A 21,644-nucleotide genomic window follows, 5' to 3' on the forward strand; every position below is an offset into this window, starting at 1 on the left:
AATACAAATTGAATATGCACTTTTAACTAAACTAAATAATTTAAAAAAAAAAAAAAAAAACCCTTTGAATATGGCATTTTTACACATTCCTTCACTTTTTTAAAAATTCGAATAGGATAAAATTACTTATCTCACTGGGTAAAAATTTGTCAAAAAAAAAAAAAAAAAAAAAAAAAAAAAAAAAAAAAAAAAAAAAAAAAAAAATNAAAAAGAGATACATATCTTTAAAAATGATCAAGGGGTATTTCAATAAAACACAACAACTATGAATAAAGAGAGAATACTTTGATCAAACCATTTTCAGTTGATTTAGATATAGTATAGTTCAAAAGTGAATAGATTTGAATTTTTATTTTTCATTATATGTAACACTATTAAGACAATCAATTTATTTCTACAGCAATTGTTTGAAGGTTGCATAGTAAATTTGTGGTCTACGTGGTGAAAAAAAAAATCTGCTCAGTGTTTTTGGTCACAAAAAAAAAAAAGAAAAAAAGGATTGTTAACTAATGATAATTACGTTAATATTTGGAGAGCGTTACGTTAATATTTGGAGTTAATACAGAGCAGTAATTTTGCACATTTTCAACTGTTATGATGATTTTAATCAATTTGGAATTATTAATTAGTATATATTCTCTTAATGAATCATTCTTATATGAATACAAAATTAATTCAAACATTTTATCTGAAGGAAAAAAAAAGAATACCTATAAAACAAAAGTAAAAAATGATTAGTAAATTAACTTTGAAAAATTTCCAGACTAAAGAAATCAAAATATAGATGCTTTTTTTACTCAAATGAGAAAAAAATATATCTTTGAAAAGTTAATGCTTCCATTAAACAAACAGGTGCATACAAGTGCAAATAAAATTTTATTTAAAATAAAATGTGAAAAAAAGAACACTAATTTAAATTTTTCTTACTAATCTGTTTTTGCATTTTATTCCTATCTTAACAATGTGTAAATAAATTCTTTTAATACATAAGACGCAGTTTGAGTGCAAGAGCCAGTTAAGGCCATACCATACCCACAACTAAAAGTTAAAGGAAAGTGTAGTTTATCAAATATAAAATGGAATGGTAATAAAAAATTTTATATCTAAACCTATTTGCATATTAACATCATTAATATTTCCAAATTATTTTTGTTATACTTTGATCTTTTATTTAAAGAAAAGTTATACTGAACTCAATACTCCCTAATAAAAAGGTTTAAAAAAATATTTACATAATTCTGCATACCAAATTTGACTTAATAATGAAAAAATAAGAAATTTAATAATATAAAAATATAGTTTAAATCATAGTTACTTTACATGCAAAACCATTATATTGATTGCTTTTTAAGACCTTGCTGTTTGTTACTTTAATAAACATCTGATGCATGGTTTTAGATAGATTTAATAGTAAATTTTAGTTACATATTTTACTAAATAGTCATGTACAAAATGAATTAATATATACATGCATCAAAAGTAAACGGTAGAGTATATAAAAAAAAAAATAGAGACACAAAAGACCATTTTTGTAACCTTGATCAAATCATATCTGTACAGTCTTGAAAAATCTTCAAAATATGCATAACATTTTATAATGTTTATGAATGCAATGAATCTCAAGCAAAATTCTTCGTAAGCTCTACAGCCGATTCCTAGCCAAGGATGTCTGACTCTGTCTCAACCAGCTTGTCTCATTAGATGCTGTTGTTCACTATCGATTGACACAATGTTTTTCAAACACTTTTCTACATTGTACAGCCATCTTACATGCTGCTTGAATCTGCTTCTCCTTTTGAAATGTCATTTTCCTCTCCAGGCTTCATCTACATACCTGTATATATGGCCAAGCCATCTTAGTTGCGAGGCTTTTGATTACTCGTATTATGTTAGCTTCCAAAATTTTTGTTTCAATAAAAATAAAATTACCTGATATTTTCCAGAATTCCCTTAATTATTAATAAGTTCTCCGAAAGAACATCAGGGATTGACACCGTCTTTACAAAATAAAAAAAAAGGAGCAGAATTAACATCCAGTCACACTGAACTAATTCATAAAAAAAGTTTAAAAAAAATTAATTATTTTTGTTACAAAAATGTGTGAAGCAAAGTATGCTTTCGTTAAGAAAATGAAATTTCAATTTTCTTAAAAAAGTGAAATGTGTTATGAGTTCTTTGATTTAAGCATATCTTCAATGCTTTAATTTAAATCTAAAGCATAATTTGTATGGTTGAAATTTTTTTTTTTTTTTGAAAATCAAAATTATATGTGTTTAACAAAAATACATTTCCTGGAGAAATGCTACAGAAAGAAATAGGGGACTTTTTTAAGGGTTCACAAGGAATGAATATTTCATATTTATAAAATAAAAAACCTAATTACTCTGCTGTGCAATATGAGAAATGTAAATTTATTTCAAAAATGAAGAGACAAAGTAAATTATAGAATTAGAAGATGTAGTGCGCAAAAAAAAGGACTAATCTGATTAACTTTTGATCTAATGATCGAAAATTCACTTTCTGCTACTCAAGCTTAATAATTCAAAGGGGTGACCTCAAACATGCTAATTAATTAGAGATGACGAGATTTTAGATTTTAAGTAACTAGACACAAAAACGTACTTTCTCTGAATAAAGATACCTTTTTCGATGGATTCCGATTTCTGATCACCAAAATGTAGCGTGTGCTGCAATGTAGGAAATATGGTCCCCATAATTTGGTCAGGAGAGCGGTCTAAAGCTTGGACCCCTTACAAGATGCGCAGTAAAATTTTTAAAGAAAAATAAGCACCTTTTAAGCTCTTAAAAAATATTTTAAGCACTTTAAAAAAATATCATAACTAGGCAGGGTTGGCTAACCCAACATTTTAGCATAAGAATAATTATTATCTATTATAAAAATGAAGTATTTTTATATTAATATACATGCAAAATTAATTACAAGTGTTCCATAAATTGCGTTCTGAATTATTTTAACAAAAAATTCTTTATTTTGAAAATTAAATTATTAATTATAAATATTAATAATAAATTATTAATTAATTAAAATTAATTATTAATGTCAAGAATCCTAATTTTGGTGTATAAAATATTAAATAATTGTAAATGAAAATGTGTCATATTGCAATTTATCCAATCCCTTAATTTGTTTAATCATTGAAAATGAAAATACAAAAACAATTATCTTATAAAAAAACATTTAACAATCATCTCTTATTCTTTAAATGTAAAATCAGTTTTCATTTACTCCTCTTTTCCCCAAAGCAAGGAATTGCAAAAACATAGTTTTGAAGTCCTCTGTATTCCAAATTCATTTTTGTATGAATAAGCTCAAAATTTGAAACTGTCCTTTCGATTAATGCTCAGCTGTATAAACTAGAATGTTGACCTACTAAACAATTATAACATAAAAAATAACATGTAATTAGGAAATTTATTCTAATAACTGTACTAAATATTGATGGTATCTTAAACTTACTTAAACAAACATTTATGTTTTTTTGTAAATTATAATTAGTTAAGTTCATTTATGTTTTTTTTGTAAATTATAATTAGTTAAGTTATCAGGGAATAAATTATATTCTTGATTTATTGGAAATATTCATGTAGGAGTGCAGAAAATTGTCAGTCGCTAATATTTCCATCCTCAGAACAAAGTTTTTCTTCTTTTTTTCCTCATATATTTGGCTTTTAGAAAAATGTTAAAACTTCCTCAAAAATTTTAATGTTTTTTTCTTTTAGTGCTTGCAATTACTTTTTTAAGAATATTTTTGGAAAATTAGAATAAACTGTTTGATTTTACATAATTCTTGATTAAACGAGCTTGTTAAAAATTATTAGAAATCAAAATATATTAAAATAGTAATAATTTATTAAAGATCCCACTTATAAACTCAAGGAATGTTATTTAACCTTATGTTATTAAAATTTGCAAAGTGACAAATTTTTTTAACAAAAAAAATTTTTTTTGTAGTAATTTTTTAGACCGAAAATTTCTCTTTGGCTGCCCTCATTTCACTCAAAACCTCTTTTGCATCACTTGACATATTCTGCATATAAGTAATAATAACAAAAGAATGAAAAGAAAATCTTTTTTTTTAATAAGTTGAGTTCAGACAATTATTGGTGACAAATTTAGTTTTACTTAATTGTGGCATAAAATAATTAAAATCAATATTTAGATTGATAACAATTAACAACTCATAGTTATTACTTATAATATATTAAGAGTACCATGTTTTTAGAAAAACCAATTAATAATTTAATGATTTTGGCTATATCTTTAATAAATGATAAATAATATCAATTATAATTAGAGAAGTTTATAATGCAAGTATTGTGCACGATTTAATGACTAATAATGACTATGACTTTTTCCAATGTTAATAAAAAAAACAAAACATACCAGGGTTTTGACTGAAACCAGTTTTTGATGTCAAAATCCTAACCCTGTAATTAGGATAGCTGCATTTCTTATTTTTATTTTATTTTTTATTCTTCCTATTATTGAAAGTTCATAAATACATTAACAAAATGCAATATAATTTCCAAAGACTTCACATGATCATGGTGAAATAGTTTCTAGTTTCTGACAAAGAACTCTTTCCTTGATTTAGCCACCATAAAAATTATTTATACATAATTTTAAAGATAATCAATAAAATGTAGCTCATTCGATTTTTAAATTAATAATTACTTCATTTAATTATGTAAAAAAATTTAACCAAAATTATAGTTAATTTAAGTATTATTTAAAAAGACATTTTCAACAAAACATTGATTATACTGAATTTATTAAGATACATAAAGAATGGACAATTACAGCACCTCTTAATCTTTTGAAATTTCAACCCTAAGTTAGCGAAAATTCTCTCCTGAATTCGAAAATCTGATTTCTCTTTTCCTCCCATATATGTATTTATATAATTATTAAGCATTTAAATTGCCTAAAAAGGCCTACGTAGGTGATGCAATCAAAAAAGATCCCTGATTGTTTATGACGCCGCATGTCCTGAATGGAAATCTGCCGCCTTCGTCCGCTAAGGCTATTTCAATGCTGTTTTAGTTTTGATATCACTTATATTGTATGGATATCCTTTGTAAATTAGAAGTAAATTTTTGTTAATTAAATTTACGGCTTTGAGAGTGTGTGTAAAATGGAAGAAAGATTTTTAAAAATTGAAACTATTTATCTCTAAAATAGCTGAAGAAGTGATTATGTACCTAGTCACAGCAAATCCACACTTCTTTTCAGCTAAAAATGGTCTTCAAGTTCATAGAAAATATTTTATTACACTTATGGTGGATGATTTAATTATTCGGTATTGAATTTAAAAAACCAGTCTTTTCATTAATCAAGTTCATTGAAAAATATCTATCCATCATCGTTACAATATATGTGCTAAATATTTCGGTAATATAATTTAGTTTAGCCTTTTTTTTTATTACTAGAATTGTATATACTCATCTACGATATTTTCATTTTAAGTAAATATTTACGTAAATATTTTTAATACAGTTAATTTCCTCTTTTTTTAAATACATATTAAATATTTAAATACATATTAAATATTTAAATACACATTAATGCTCATATCTATTCTTAATATTATTCTTTAAATAGGAATTTTGCCATACTTAGAAAATTATTTTTACTTTTAAATTTTAATTTCTCTTCCTGCAATATAATATTTACCATATATTGTTATTGTTAATCTTTCTCTTTATTTGTGTAAACTATTTGCTAGTGCTTGCAAAGAAGAATTCTTAAATAGTAAAATTATTCTACATTTGTAATGAAAAAATTGAATTAATATTGGTGAAAAAATATCAGGTTAAGCTTTCGGTATCGCCGAAAACGAATCAACACTTTCAAGAATCTAGTCCATTGAAATATATCTGCCCATCATCATCACCACTGCCCATGTGCTTATACTTAAAATTTCACCGCATAAATGAATCACAACATTGGATTTTAAACTCTCGTGAATATGAATCGCGACACTGGGTTTTAAAAACGCGTAAATACAAACCGCGCTATTTGATTTTTAAATCTAGCAAATAAGAATCGCAAATGTACGATATTTATATCACGTGAATAAGAATGGCAATGAGCAAATTTTAAATAAGGTAAATATGAACATCGATGTTTGGTAATAAAATCGCGATTTTAAAAACACGTAAATACCAATATGGGATTTTTAAATCTCGTAAATAAGAATCGCAGTGTACGATATTTAAATCGCTTAAATAAGAATCACAATGCGAAACTTTTATATCAGGTAAATATGAAAATTGATATTTGATATTAAAATCGTGTGAATAAGAATCAAGATGTTAGCAGATTCTGGACTTGAGATTTCTAAAAGGATTGTTTGTATTGTTTTTGTTTAGCCATAATGAATAAAAATTTACAAGATTAATTAAATGAGCAAATATGTAAATTTCACCGAATTTTTTTATTTTATTTTAAAATTTCGTTTGCTTTTGCGGCAGCAAACATGAAGCAGCGACGTCTGTATTACGAAAATAAGAGCTATCTGGTGGGCGGGCAAAAATACGAAAAATCTCATTTTTTGCACGCATAAAATAGTTAAAATAAGTAAAAATGTGGATAGGTTGGCAGCTACGTAGATTGAATTTTCAGAAAAAGTTGAATATCCATTAAAAAAAAAAAACGAAACTTTTAGAGAATTGGAGTTTTTGATAAAAAGGCTGAAATTCGAAAGACAAAAACGAAAATCTGCTAAAGAGCAGAAAAATCTTAGTCCTGCAAAAACGTAATGGCACGCGCAGTAATTGTAAAGGAACGGCAGATGAACACGAGTCACGAGACTCCCCGTTTCTGATCAAAACGAAAGTAAGCGCCTTTTGCTTAAAAATAACTTAATAATTTGCACTCTTAGAGAAGTAACAAAATGTTTTCTGGCGGTTTTGTAGGATTCTAAATCCATTAAGATTTTTAAAAAAATTGACTGTAATACTCCATTAAGCAAACTAAGAAAACTTTAATAAATTCATATTATAAAAATTAGTGAATGGCCCCTAAAAATGTTTATTATTATCTGTTACTTGGTTCAGCATTTCTTTAATGAAATGATTAAAAAATGTTCAAATAATTTTGAAATGTAAATACAATGATTATTGAAGCTAAACAATTTGTCAGAAGTAAATTATTACATGGTCCCTATATTCATAATATTTAACAAATCTGAGATAATTTAATTTTGATTTCAAATGTTTGTAAATAAAACCATTAGAAATTTTTTGGGATCACAAAACTGACTTTTTTTACATAACTAAACATAAGATTTTTAGCTGAATTTAAAATATTAAAAGCCCCTCACTTCATACAACCTTTAATTAATTTAAATTAATTTTTTAAATTAAAATAACTGTGAAAATGTTGAATAGAACAATATCTTTACGCATAATTCATGACGAAAATTAACATGAAGAAAAATCTCATTTTGGAATGGGAAAATTAAGCACTTTTTAAAAACACCATATGAAAAAAGCACCTTTAAGGGCTTTTAAAGAACACAAATGGAAAATAAGCACCTTTCGAAAATGTTAATTTTACTTTTTGTGTATTTTGCCATATCTCAAGAACTTTTTAAGCTAATTCAAATTATTTATGTTGACCATGTATATTTGTGTTCAAATATAAAATTTTATAACCAAATATAAAATTTTTCATGGAGACCATATTTCCCAGATTGTGGCTATCGACTATATTTTTAGACCATAAAAAACTGAATCTGTTTTAACCATATCTACGTTTATTCAGAGAAAGTACGCTCGTGTGTCGAACATTGTAACTTAAAATATCACCTGTACTAATTAATTACCATATTTCAGGTCACCCCTCGAACCATTAAGAATTAGTCTTTTTTTGTTTGGTGCACTGTACACTTCTACATAAAATTGAATTAAAGCAGACTTTTAGCATCAAGACTCTGAAACATAATTTTATTCTTTATTGAAAATATATTATACATATTTGCAGTTTTTAAATGATCATTTAAACCTTTTTAGTAAAAAATTTACTTAAAAAAATTTAAAATCTTAAAAAATTGAAATTTTTGACAACTAAATACAAAATTTAAATGTTACTCCAACTGCGCATAATTAAAGAAGAAATTTACCTCAATTTTTTTTAGAACAATAATATTAACAGCACTATGTGCAGAAAATAATATAGATACATTAAAATATATTCTTGTTTATTATTTTTGCTGTTTTTATTTCGTTTCTGATTTCACCCTAAAATGCTGTAATTATATTAAACAAAATGTAAAAATATTAAAAATAAACTAAATAAATTCATTACATTTACATAAAAAGTTATTTAAATAGTTTGATAAGTTGAATTAAACACAAGCAATAAACTAGTTCTGTAGTTGTAATTTTTATTTCAAAATTCTAAATATTGGTTCAAACTCCGAGTTTGCTTTCACTACACTTCAACTTTATCAATCATTTGCAGAAAAGGGAATAAAAATATCTAACCATAGTTTTGATAAAAATTTTGAAGGTTCTTTCCATATATTTTTCATAATTATGCTTTTACAAGAAAGCAGGAATTGCGAATTTCCAATCAATATGATAATACTGAAAACATATGGAGCTGTCTAAATTTCATCCTCACATAATGATTAAACTTAAAAAAAGTAAAAAGGCTTATTGAAATATATTAATCCATTTTTAAACAACATAATTAACCCATCGTAGTTTTTGAATAATATGATTGATTCATAGTATTTGTTCACACAGATAATTTTATACAATTGATAAAATACTACAGCACAGAATTTCAACAATAACACTTGTGCAGCAATGCAGAATAAACAGCATATTTATGATTAGCATAAAAATCAGTTTAAAAAAATTTCAATTGAGAAACAAATTACTGGCTTACATTTCATTTAATTCATTCAAATTAACTTGATTCATTCCATCCTATTAACTTCAAAGATATAGCAGGAATTTTTTTTTTTTTTTCACTCATTGAAAAACTAAATTATTATTTTTTTTTTGGAGGGACAAAACATGAATAATAATAAAAAAACAAAAACATTATTATGGTTGAAAGAGAAAATGGCAAAGAGATATGTACAATGCCAATTTGATACATTTTGTGAAATTTTTTTTTTTTTTTTTTAAATATTATAGCATTTCTTGCTCTCTGCCTATTACAGCATTATCAAATTTTGAAATCAAACATTTCAGTTTTGTTCTTCAAATCTAAGCACCAATCCTCAAATATGCATTTCTAACTGTTCAATCAATTTCTTATATTAGTTTTCATTCATTTTAAAGTTGAAGACTCTCTTTCCCATACAGTTGTTGACAAGGGTATTGCTGTAGCAGAGTTTGATGTAAAAGGGAAAATGTATCAAATATTTTCATTACTAGCATGCATAATTTACTTTTTGCTAAACTTTTAATTAAAATACAAATTGCGAAAATACGCTTTTAGAGTTAAAAATATCTCTGAATTAACTTGATTTATATTTTAACACTAGTGTTGTTGACTAGTGTTATATATTAACACTAGTGTTTATAATCTAAATTCAATGATAATACAGGAGTCTCTTACCCTTAGGAACCTTCCACGAGAATTTTCTTTGAGGTCCAAATAATAGCGCCTATTATCTTTAACCATAACTTCACTCTTTAATTTTCCATCCTCTGGTAAATTATCAGGATTTGGTGGACCTAAAGAGCCAGTAAATGAAGAAGAAAAAACAAAGATATTCATTAACGAAAACAACGTAATAAGTATCTATATAAGCATTTCACATTTTATGAGCAAATCTTTTTTCTAATACCACTGAAAAAAATAAATAAATAGGTAGTTATTAATTAAAAGGAAGTAGGTCAAATATTTAAAACTGACTTTGTGTAACAAAGATCATGACTGATTTCAATATAAATATTGAACATAAAGGTATTTAGAAGTACAAAGGCAGTAGTATGTTTATTTTTGATTATACTAACACACATGGAAAAGAAATAATTATTTTGAATTTTTGAAAACTTTTTTTAAAATTTTTAACAGTAATATTTCTTTTACTTAAAAAATAATCATTTTATACTTTGTTGGTAACATAAATACTGTTTTATACAACATTATTACAAATATATTTCAAATACACTAAAAATAGTTTAGTATTAATTTAAAAGAAGTTTTTTTTTTTTAGTTAACAAAATGTGATGGAAATCTAACAAATTAGACACTTAACATTAAAACAAACTTGATTACTTTTTTTAAATTACCTTTTGTTAAATTCTATACATATTCTTGAACTCCATGCAACAACTCTAACAATATTGTCTCTGACATAAACATTCAAAATGCTTTAAGTATTTTTAGCAATTAGCACATTCTGTTATGGATAAATATCTAAATTTTGCTAGGAATAGAAATTTACCTAAAGAGGCATAAAGTTCACTAAACGAAGTAAGATGGTCTCTGAATTCTGCAGCAGTAGACATAGCTAGAAGTAGTCTACTCTTCCTTCCAGCTGCCCCAACCTATAAATATACGAGACATAAGTGAAGTTTTGAAGAATTGAAAAAGATGTATTTATGGTTTTAAAGTGTCATTTTAAACCCATACATTAAAACATTTATCATTTGTAATAAGGCACTTTTAAAGATTCCAATAAATATTGGTATTCATGTTTGTTTTGTTCATAGTAATACAAATTGCTTTGCTATCATAGCAAACAAATAATTTTGCATACATAATACAACACTCACTATCGTGGAAATTTTTTTCACTTTCACTAAAAAAGAAAAAATCTTGTTTCTTCAAAGGAAATTTGCCTTTTTTGAATTCCAGACAGAAAAGAAAAAGAAAAGATTTTTACGCTTTTCCCTACAAATACAAACGAGATCTAAAATTACACTCACATGAGTTAAGATCACACAGTGTTTCATATTTTCATGTTTTTTTTTTCTTTCAAAAATCAAATATTGTGTTTTACATTCACGCAACTTAAAAGCCACTATCATGATTCTTGTTCAAGTGACTTAAAAATTATGCATTGGAATTCGTATTCACACGATTTTAAAATGAAACATTGAGATACATACTAAGGTGATTTTAAAATCAAATATTGAGATTCGTATTTATGTGATTTTAAAATTAAATGTTGCAATTAATATTATCATGATTTAAAAATCACTCATTAAGATTAATTTCCCCACATTTTATATAAAATATATCGATAATTTTATTAAAACGTTGATAACATTCTGTGGATAAATGCTTCTTACATACATTTCTTTCTTGATCAAATTTGAGGTATTTTTCAGTTATTGAGGAAGTGTTTTTTCACCTAATATTTTTGGATTTCTATACATAATTCTTCAAATTTTCTTGTTAAACGATAGATATAGCTGTATAATTGCAATGCAACGGTCAGCAAGGCTGATGACAAAGACTGTGGTTTTAGGTGCGTTGTTTTAAGTCTATTTTCATCATCATTTTTTTTTTTTGTAGGTGGATTATTTTTCAAATCTGGTTTCTCCCCCTTTTATCACATTCGAGCATTGGATTCCACCGAGTGAAGTTGTTTTATAACTAAGCTCGAAGCTACCATGTCAACTCACCGATTTAGCCGTTGAGGGAAGGTTTTCTGACCCTCTCATGAACCAGCTATCGACCATACCACTCTGAAGGAAGAGATGAGACGTAAAGTCAAACTTCTTAATACTGACATTATAGAGGAGATTGATAAACGTATCCAAAAATATCAAGATGATGCAGATGAGTACTCAATGATGCTGAAATCAGCTCCTAATCATCCCTCTCTAACTAAGAGCAGATATGAATTGATTTATACAATCGAAGCATTAGAAGCTACGAAAGTATCCTTACTATCCCAACCTGCACTGACTACTGACTTGGAGGAATCTACACCCAAGACTTGTGTTATTCACATGGATAAACCCAAAAAGCCAGTGGAACCTGCAGCTGAAACCCCGATTGCAACCCAGGTTGAAATTACTAGTGATCTAGAAACGCAAATCTCCAACCCCATCCCGGAGGTAGCTCCCAAAGAGAAAGTCTCAACTACTGAAAATCAGACCAAGAAAAAGAAAAAATGAGAGAAGCACAGTGTCAACTTCGCGACACAGAAATGCACAGAATCCAAAACAGACAGCGAACCATCTGCCCAGAAAAAAAGATCGCCTCCACACCTACAGTGGAAGACTCCCCATCCGATTCAACTGATACTGCAGCCCCGGCAATCGTAGAGACTCCAGCAGTAAACAACGAACCGATGAAAATTCTACAAACCACCAGTAGATATTTGAAAGCCCTCACCCGAGGACTTAATCCAGAAATCGAAATTCCTGATCTTGAAAAAGAACTAACAGATTTTGAGCAACAGCAAACCAGAATTGAACAGCTGAGGAAGAAGCGGGGCCAGGACCTTAAGCTCCTCCCCATCTACCTAGTCATCCTACCAGATAGTGAAAAACATCCTGATATTTTCAACATCAAGAGACTTTTAGATACTCCTGTCAGGATAGAATGATTCTGTGGCAGGCGTCACGAAATACAATGTTACCTATGCCAGAAATTCGGGCATACACAAAAGTCATGCACAGCTGAGCCTGCTGTATGAAGTGCGCCAATGCACATTTCGCGTACACTTGTACAAAACCACAGAGCGAGCCAGCTAAATGCGTAAACTGCTTAGGTGAGCACCCAGCCTGTTTTTCAGGCTGTGGTGCAAGATCCAAAAGAAAACCAAGAAGCAGACCCGCCCAGTCCATCAAAACCACAGACAAAGCAACCAGGTTCCTTTTGTTATTTAAGGAAATGCAGCAGCTTCTCAAGGATCCAGATCTTCAGAATCTACTTAGATCTCTGCTCACAGAAAAGACGTAGAGGCGGAGTTCACCCCACCAAGACATCCACAGCCCCACTGTGGAATACCTACACCCTTATAGACAATATTCCAGGTGCCCACGGGCACAATCTTCAATGAAAGAGACAATTGTCCGCTTCCCGGACAGGCACTCTGTATCCATACTCTAGTTCAAGTAGTTCCCCTTTTATTACTTAAAAAAAAAAAATTGTTGAGAGGAGAAATAGAAAAAATATTTTTAATTTCTAAATTTATATCTAATACTTTTATGTTTATCAATTTTCAGACATATAAGCCAAAAAAAATTAATTATTTTCAATAATTAGAATTAATTTTCTTAAAATAACTGAAATTTTGGAAATTAAAATAAATGACAAGAATTATTTTTCCTGGTTACAAGCTGTACAATTTAAATTTTTGACAATTTTGTCTTTGCACACATTTTTTTTATTGATCTATATCATATATATGGAAATTTTGTTGCTATATGTACAATAAAAGATTTATAATAGTTTTTAAAATAATAGTCTCTGTTTGACTGTGTTAGGACTGTAAAACAGACAAATTCGAATTTAGTGCTGTAAATAGATTAAATTTTGTTTCTTGGCAGATAGATATTTCTAATAATCAAGAATCACAACAATTTTGAATAACACTAGGGTTAATAAAGGATTTTTGTAATTTTTTTTTTAAAAAATCAATTCAAAATTTGTATTTTGGAATTTATTAAATTCAATTAATATTTTAAGTAAAACATGGAAAGAATTGCATACTTCAGCAACTTTAATGAATCTGCCTCTTCTATTTTGTTTCACATCTAAATAAAATCTCTTTGATTGAATCTGTAGCATTTTGGTGGCCAGCTCTTGTTCCCCCTGAGGCACCATCTGCCCTCCTACAAAAAAAAAAAAAAAAAAAAAAAAAAAAAAAAAAAAAAAAAANAGCGAGACTCCGTCTCAAAAAAAAAAAAAAAAGAATAGTACATTAAAAGATGACATTTAAAAAAAATATATTTAAATTTGAGGTGAACTTGTGTTTTATATAACTGTTGTAATCATATAAGTCATGAGTATATACAACAATGTTCAACTGATTTTGGTTTAAAAGAAGAAAAAATTATTCCAAAAAGTGGCGTATTATTCCTGTAAAAGGTTCAGGACATTAAATCAAATGATTGGATAAATGGTTTAACTAATTTAAACTGATATGCAACAGATAGCAGACTAGGTAAAATAGTTTAAGAAGAACTAATTAAATTACATATTTTTTAGTTTTAATGCACAACCTGCATAAGGGACATTTATATTTAACCCCTTGATACAGAATTTTTATTAAACATATTTTTCATTATTTTATATTTAACAAGGGGTCATCATATAGAAAAAAGTTTCACAGAAAAAAAAAATTTTCATACAAAAATGAAGGTCTGTTAGAATAAATTTAGAATTATGTTCGAATGTTGAGAATAATATTTTTCAATAACGAATTTCAACTTCCTGCAAAGTTTACAGAGGCCGTCTTGTTTAATTTAAAAAAAGAAAAAAATGCGAAAAAAAAACTATATATAAGACATTAAATCGTAAGAGATCGTACTATCTGACCTATCTGAGGTTTACACTGCACTATCTGACCAAGAACGTGCTATCTATTCGTATATGTGGAATTAACACAGGATTTATCGTTTCTTACGGGGATACAAAAACAAAATTTCAAGAGGCTGGGAAGAGAATCTTAGAACTTTTTGTGAAACTATCGTTTTTCCTAAAGTTGAATTTGTGAAGGTATCACTAAACTGTAGTAAATTTGCCCTGGACAGACCCCTGAAAATGCACCATTTACAAGAAAAAATATACAAAAGGGACACCGGTGTCCCATCTGCGTCAAAAGGTTAGTGGACAGTTAAACTGGCTATGTTCATCATTGAGAAAAACAACTATATATCACATGTAAAAAAATCAAAATATGTAGAGAATGCAATGTATAATATAGATTTTTCTTCCTAATTTTTTAAACATGGTTTTTCAATCTTATTTTGGGGTAAATCATTTTCACAATATAGAACTTAATTTGTAGTGCCAAGCATTTTTTTAAATTTATGCAACATTTGATCATATTGATTAAGCTTAAATTAAAGATAAATTATAATATCCATGGCCAACAAATGAAACACATTAGAAAGTCAAGATTAAATCATAGATATTATTACATCACATAGACAATATTTTAAGTAAATAATTATTCGTTTTTCTGGTTTATAATGTTAATTCTTTTCGAATAGATGAAACTAATCAAGCCATATTTCTGTTAAATACAAATTTAGTTAATTTATTTTTATCTTATTTTTAAAAATTTCAGAACTATACCTATCCATCTACAGCAGCGATGGGCCAACTATGGCCCGCGGGCCAACTATGGCCCTCCGGAAGGTTTTATCCGGCCCGCGGATAGAATTTTAACTTGCCTATCCGTATCAAATATAAACAATATACATCCATTTTCTTGTCGACATTTTTTAAAGCTATTTCTGTTCTTTCTTTCTTAACAAAGTACTGATGACCTTTTTACTTTCTCTATTTTTTTTCTACAAAACATAAATTAAAGGAAATAGTTAGCGCATACAACTTCAATTGATAAAATGTTGAAAGCAGAAATTTCTTATAGAATAGCCGTAGATTGGCTCCAACTAGCGTTTATCTTTCTTGAGGAGCAGACTTATGGAATCTAATATAGAGGAATTGTACTTCACGTGTGGCAGACTGCTCATTTTAAGCTCCAACGAGCGGACAATCTAACAATCATCTGAAGCAGTTGTTTCTAAATATGCCAAAGTTTGAGTTTTACAGATCATCACCAAAAGCTCGTTTTCAAAATTTAATATCTCAAGCCCAGAAAATCAGTGCTATGTTTGCTTAATCTTATACATGTAAACAAGTGTTTTCAAGTATCAACCTTAGAAAAAATCATTTCAGAAGTAAATTAACAGACAAGCATTTAGCCTCGCTCCTTAAAATAAGCACATCTCACTTCGAACCTCAATATAAGGAACTTTTAAAAATGAAATCGCAGTTCCTTTACTTGGCCCACCAAACATTTGTTTCTAGATTTTCGCCCTCGACCAAAAAAGTTTGCCCATCCCTGATTTACAGTATTTCACTTATAAGTCAGTGATTTTATGTAATGATGAAGAAAAATTTCAATACAGCACATAAAATATCAGCAATTAACTATTTTTAAATTTAATCTCATCCCTTTGATCCATACTTCCTTTTTTAATACTATTTTGTTAAAATGATTGCTCAAGAAAGGTGTAAGTTGCCTTAAAACTTGATTAAAAACTTCGAATGAGTTTCCATTTTTTAACATTTAAGATATAAAAGATCAATAATGAATAATTTTCAAATTGAATGTTTTAAATATGTATTGGTTGCCTTACAGCTTGATGGAAAAAAAACTTTAATGATTTATCGATTTTTCTACCGGAATTAACATTGATCTATTTTTAAATTTAATCGATTTCTCTTATTGAAATTTTACTAATTTGTTTAATTGGATCTTTTAAATATGCATGAAGTGTCTTAAAATATGGTTGAAAAAAATATTGGTAAGTCAGTGAGAGTAAAAAGGGATAAAGTGGGAGGAGTTGAGAGCCAAGAAAAAGCTCAAGAACGCACGTAGCAACCCTTCGTCCACAGAAAGAACACCTTTCGTCATACCGAGGCGGGCATTGACCCCTCCAGACAGCGCATTAACTATACGAGCAGCCGTCGCCCTACATTTCCGCGAGAGCGAAAAGGGATGAAGGCCAAGTGGTTGGCAAAGAACTCTCCTAAAAGGAGGATATTTTCGATTCCGGAATCATCCCACAACCAATTTCTGCGAAGATTATAACACTCATAGAGACATTACATAAGTGTGCGAGAATTATTATCTAAGAATAACAGGATAAACATCGATTCTAAAAATATACATCCAAGAACAAATCGGAAATCTTGTTGCAGTATTGTATTGACTGCAGATAAACCGTTCGTCTGGGGGTGAAGGTATTTTCAGAATGGAACCAGTCGCGGAGCAGCTGCGGATTTTTGATTTTGTCGAAAGATTTAAATGAATGGTCATTAGTAAGGCCCGGATTTTGATGACATTTGCATTTTTTGTCTTTTAGAGCATTTTTTTTTAGATTAAGAGGGCATTTATCTTAAAATTTTGGGGCATATTTTGCATTTTTTTTTAAAAGTTTTTTGTTAATTTTTTCCAATTTTTATTATTTTTTTAATCTATTTTCATTATTACACTGGTTTCCAAACAATGAAAAAAATCTATAGGATATTAACAGGAGAAGCAAAATATTTTCAAATTGAAGAAGAATTGTCCGTCTTTTTCAAGTACGCACCTATAACATCAGTAGACGTTGAAAAAAGCTTCTGCAGGAATAAAAATTTACTTTCAGACAAGAGACGCTCGTTTACATTTCAAATTACCAAAAAACATTTAATAATCCAATGTAATTCTGATATTTAGTAATATTATGAGATGGAAGTTGTTATATCCATTAAAGTTTCTATACAAAATAAAAATATTTTGGTGTCAATATATTTTCCTTTTTTTTGTTGCTATTTTAGGATATACTATAACATATTTTTCAAACTTTAATGAACGTAGAACAAGTATTGCATTGCTTTATATTTTTTAAATGACTCATAATAATTTTAAAGAGCAAAACATTTTTTTAATTCAATATTTTTGCTTTATTTAAGGCATTTTTTGAGCAAAATTTGCATTTTTAAGGGCATTTTTTGCACTTTATAAGGGCATTAGTTGAGATTTTTTAGGTCATCAAAATCCGGGCTCTAGTCATTAGGAATCAAAAGGGAAAAAGTTAACCATAAAAGGGAATAGTAGAAGGGATTTTTTTAATATCAAAAATAAAACTGGATATTATAGGGAAATATAACACTAACTTAAAATTTAATTTCTTTTAATAATTAATTTTTTTTCAGTAAAGAGAAACGGATTTTTTTTTCTCATCAAAATATGTTCAACGTAACTTATATTAATTAAAGTGTCATTTAATAAATAAATAACTTAAAAAAAACCCACCTGACATCAATTATTTTTTTTTACCAATTAAACGTGATTTCTTTTTTTTAAAAACAAAATTTCATTAAATTAATCTTAGATTGATCGAAGTGCTACTTATTCAAAAATAAAACACAATACTTTAAAATCAAGCACTTATTTATTATTAAATTTTATTTCTTTAAATAATTAAATGCATTGAATCATGTCCATTAGCATCCATGAATGTCTACATTTTAAACGAAGCAATTTATCATTGTTAAAAGCCTGGTGCTAAAAAAACCAACAGTAACGAAAAAAACGGCAAGTTAATGAATTTTTTTTTTACAGCATTGATAAAAAAAAAGATAACAGTTTTTAACTTTTTCAGAAGTTAGGTTGATTATGAAAATATTTTCCAAGATAGATAACAGGTTAAAAAACGTTTCTTTCCAAAAAAATTAATAAACAAAGCACATCATTATAAGAAAAAGTAATTTCTTTAAATTAAAAGGAACAAATCAAATTAAAAAGGAATAAAATTAATAGTTTTATAAAAAAAAAAGGTATTTTTAAGAACATTTTAGCGAAATAAAACGAAACCATGGGATTTAATTTTTAAAATATAACCCATGCCTAAACTTCAGTTCATGAAATCTCTCAACTCGAGTTTCAATCAAATACTAAATCACATCATTAAAAAGTAAAGAGAATTTTTTTTTTTTTAATCGAGCAATTAGTTGCAGTATTTTAACAGGAATATAAGAGAAAATAACATTAAGACTCAGACTATGTTTTTAAAAAGAATGTATTTGCCAGACATCTTAAAAGTCTATCAATTTTATATTTATTATCTTGAAATTGGAAAGTGAGGCAGAAATGAATAATTTAAATATTTACAAAAGAAAATGATTAAATAAATGCAAATTTGTTTAATTTTTAATCCAGATATCACTTTATATGTCAATATATATACACACATACATAAAAATATGAATTTAATGATTATTCGCTGATTAAAATCAACTGATATTTTTAGAAAAAGAAATCACTGAATTAGAAATTTACTAAGCATAATAATAAGAAATTGCGCAGTATAAGTACAGTAATTATAGTTTATAAAGTACAGTTTTAAAATTTAATGTAAATATATTGCTGTATAAATAAGTGCAAAATTACATTAATTCTTTGTGTATAAAAAAATTCAAACACCCTTGAAATGATTTAATTTTTTAAATTTTTTTTTCAAATTTACATAAAAGAAATATTTAATGCACTTTTTTTAATACTGAAATACCTGTAAAAAGTAGTTATAGTTTCTTTTATTTTTGTTGCAAAAAAACATAAAGGTAATGAAAATCCTACCAATTTCTTAGTTTTAATACATTTTCATCAAAAGTAACCTTTAATTTTATCATTGCAAATAAATTTGCTAAATTATTTTAGTGAGTATTAAGCACAAATTATAATATGTCATTAAAAAAGAAAAAAAGAACGATTTAAAGATAAATCCTGATCCCCCCCCCCCCCCCCCNCCCCTCAAGTAAGAATATAATTGTGACACTAATTTTGAGACTCCTTTATTTTGTTTTTGGTCTGAAAGAAAATCTTATTTACTTTGACCCAGCTGTATACAGGAAGGAAATTTCACTTTCGTCTTTTAATGATAAACAAATAGTGATTAGGAATGATGCAGAAAAGCAATATATTTTACACGAAATAAGAGTAAGAGGATGTAAAATATAATAGCTCCATTATAACATTTTTCAGCCTAAGTAATAAAAGGCCACTTAAATTTTAATTATCTCAACTTCCTTTTTTGAAACAAATAAAATTAATCTTTTTTTTTTTGTTGCCAAAATACTTTTTTGCTGACAATAAACACACACGTATTTATTTATTATTATTTTTTAACAAATACAGAATAATTCATGAACATTTTAAAATAATCTGAAAATTATTCTATTTCACACTAAATTCTTAAAATTTTTTGAAAAGGTGGCTTGGCCAGTAATAAAATTTCCTGGTTTTCCTGTTATGCACTCATATATTGATTTTTATTCAATTTATAGATGATTCAGAGCAGAGTGGATTGAGATTTGTAACATACATAACTCAATTTTTATAGTACATCTTGCTTTCTGACGCAAAATTACAACTTGAGAAAAATACCTTATTCAAAGACATTTTTTTTTTATATAGAAGGAACTAAGGTTTGGCTCCAAGATCAATCTGTACTGTTTAAAATAGTAAAATAAGTTTCACAAATTAATTTAAATAATTTTTTAAAGATATCCAATATCAAGAAAATTAGTAGAAAAAAGTATTTTCTAATAATTAATTGCAAAGCTGCTGTACGGATTTCCTGTTTAGTGTTAGCCATGGAAATAATTTTTAATCGACTGTCGAAAAATTTAAAATCTCACGCTATTTATTTTTTACATTTCACCTAAATTACGTTCATATTATTAGACAAAATTAATATAGAAATCCTGACATTTAAAACATTTTTCAATCATTAAATACCCAATTTATTGAAATTATAAACTTCAAAAGTAAGCTTCAATTTCCCTTAGTTATTTCAAAACTTAAATATATTATGTTATAAAAATATACTTGTTAATTTAAATAGCAATCATTACAGAGAAAGAAACTAAGAATTGAAGCTTCATTACTGATATGAAATTAAAACCAACAGATTTACAAATATTAAAATAAGGAATAAAATTTTTAATTTACGATTAAAAATTAGAGAAGCATTTTTTTTAAATCGCAAGGAAAGTAGTAATAACTATCGAAAAAAACTATTAAAATCTCTTTAAATTTACGATGAAATCGGCATAAATAAAGCGCGTCAAAAAGTGATGTACGTATTTAAATGCGGGATTCGAAATTTAAGTGTCGCAATAGCGTATAAAAAATATCGGGACTTTCAAAACCTTGTAGAAATGTGTAGCAATAATTGCCAAAAAAAGATTGATAAATAATTTGATTTGCGATAAAATCGGCACGAATGAACCACGTCAAAAAAATGTTTATCTAACAGGGATGAGAGTAGTCAGAAAGTAAAAAAGAGGAAATCCAAGAATATATACATATGTATAAACAAAAATTTGACAAAAAAAGTGCGATTTTTAAACTTATAAACTATGTGATTATAAATCCCGATATGAGGCTTTTAAATCACGTGAATATGAAACTCTACATAGAATTTAAAAAAATGTGAAAATACAAATCATGATGCGTAATTTTTAGATCAAGATGCATAATTTTAAAATCGCGCGATATTACAACCGCAAAAACGAATCACGACATTGGATTTGCAGAGTCTGGACTTGGGATTTCTAAATGGCTTGTTTGAATTGTTTTTATTCACACAATAAATAAAAATTTACAAGATTAATTGAATGAGCAAATAAATATTTTCACCGCAAATCCACCTCTATTATTTTTTCGCTTTTTTTGTTTGCTTTCTCTCCAGAATACAAGAAGCAGCGACGTCTAAATTACGAAAATACGAGCTATTCCGCAGACGGATAAAAGATATGGAAAATCTTATTTTCTGTGCGTGAAATCGGAGAAAATAGCTAAAATAAGTAAACATGCGGAAGGGTTAGCAGCTAGGGCGTAGATTGAATTTTCTGTTTATCTTTGAAAATCGTAAATAAATATAATTATTTTACTTCAATGACTGAATTT

General features: G+C 27.4%; 1 protein-coding gene and 1 long non-coding RNA gene across 2 annotated transcripts in view; both read right to left on the minus strand.

The window, feature by feature from the left end:
• The window catches only part of LOC107441635 (Purine-rich binding protein-alpha), a 39,639-nt gene that overhangs the window by 14,182 nt on the left and 3,813 nt on the right, over window positions 1-21,644 (minus strand). Inside the window, exons 2-4 of the mRNA XM_016054974.3 lie at window positions 13,664-13,785; window positions 10,437-10,539; window positions 9,602-9,720 (exon numbers count right to left, since the gene is read on the minus strand). Coding sequence (XP_015910460.1) covers window positions 9,602-9,720; window positions 10,437-10,539; window positions 13,664-13,785 — 344 coding nt within the window. The remainder of the gene's footprint in view (window positions 1-9,601; window positions 9,721-10,436; window positions 10,540-13,663; window positions 13,786-21,644) is intronic.
• On the minus strand, window positions 184-9,595 carry LOC139426159 (uncharacterized). The gene is made up of 2 exons (XR_011637373.1): window positions 1,930-9,595; window positions 184-1,834 (listed from the first exon to the last, which is right to left on the minus strand). It is a non-coding gene; the product is annotated as an uncharacterized lncRNA (long non-coding RNA).

Source organism: Parasteatoda tepidariorum, chromosome 1 (assembly GCF_043381705.1).
Source record: "Parasteatoda tepidariorum isolate YZ-2023 chromosome 1, CAS_Ptep_4.0, whole genome shotgun sequence".
Classification (NCBI taxonomy): domain Eukaryota; kingdom Metazoa; phylum Arthropoda; class Arachnida; order Araneae; family Theridiidae; genus Parasteatoda; species Parasteatoda tepidariorum.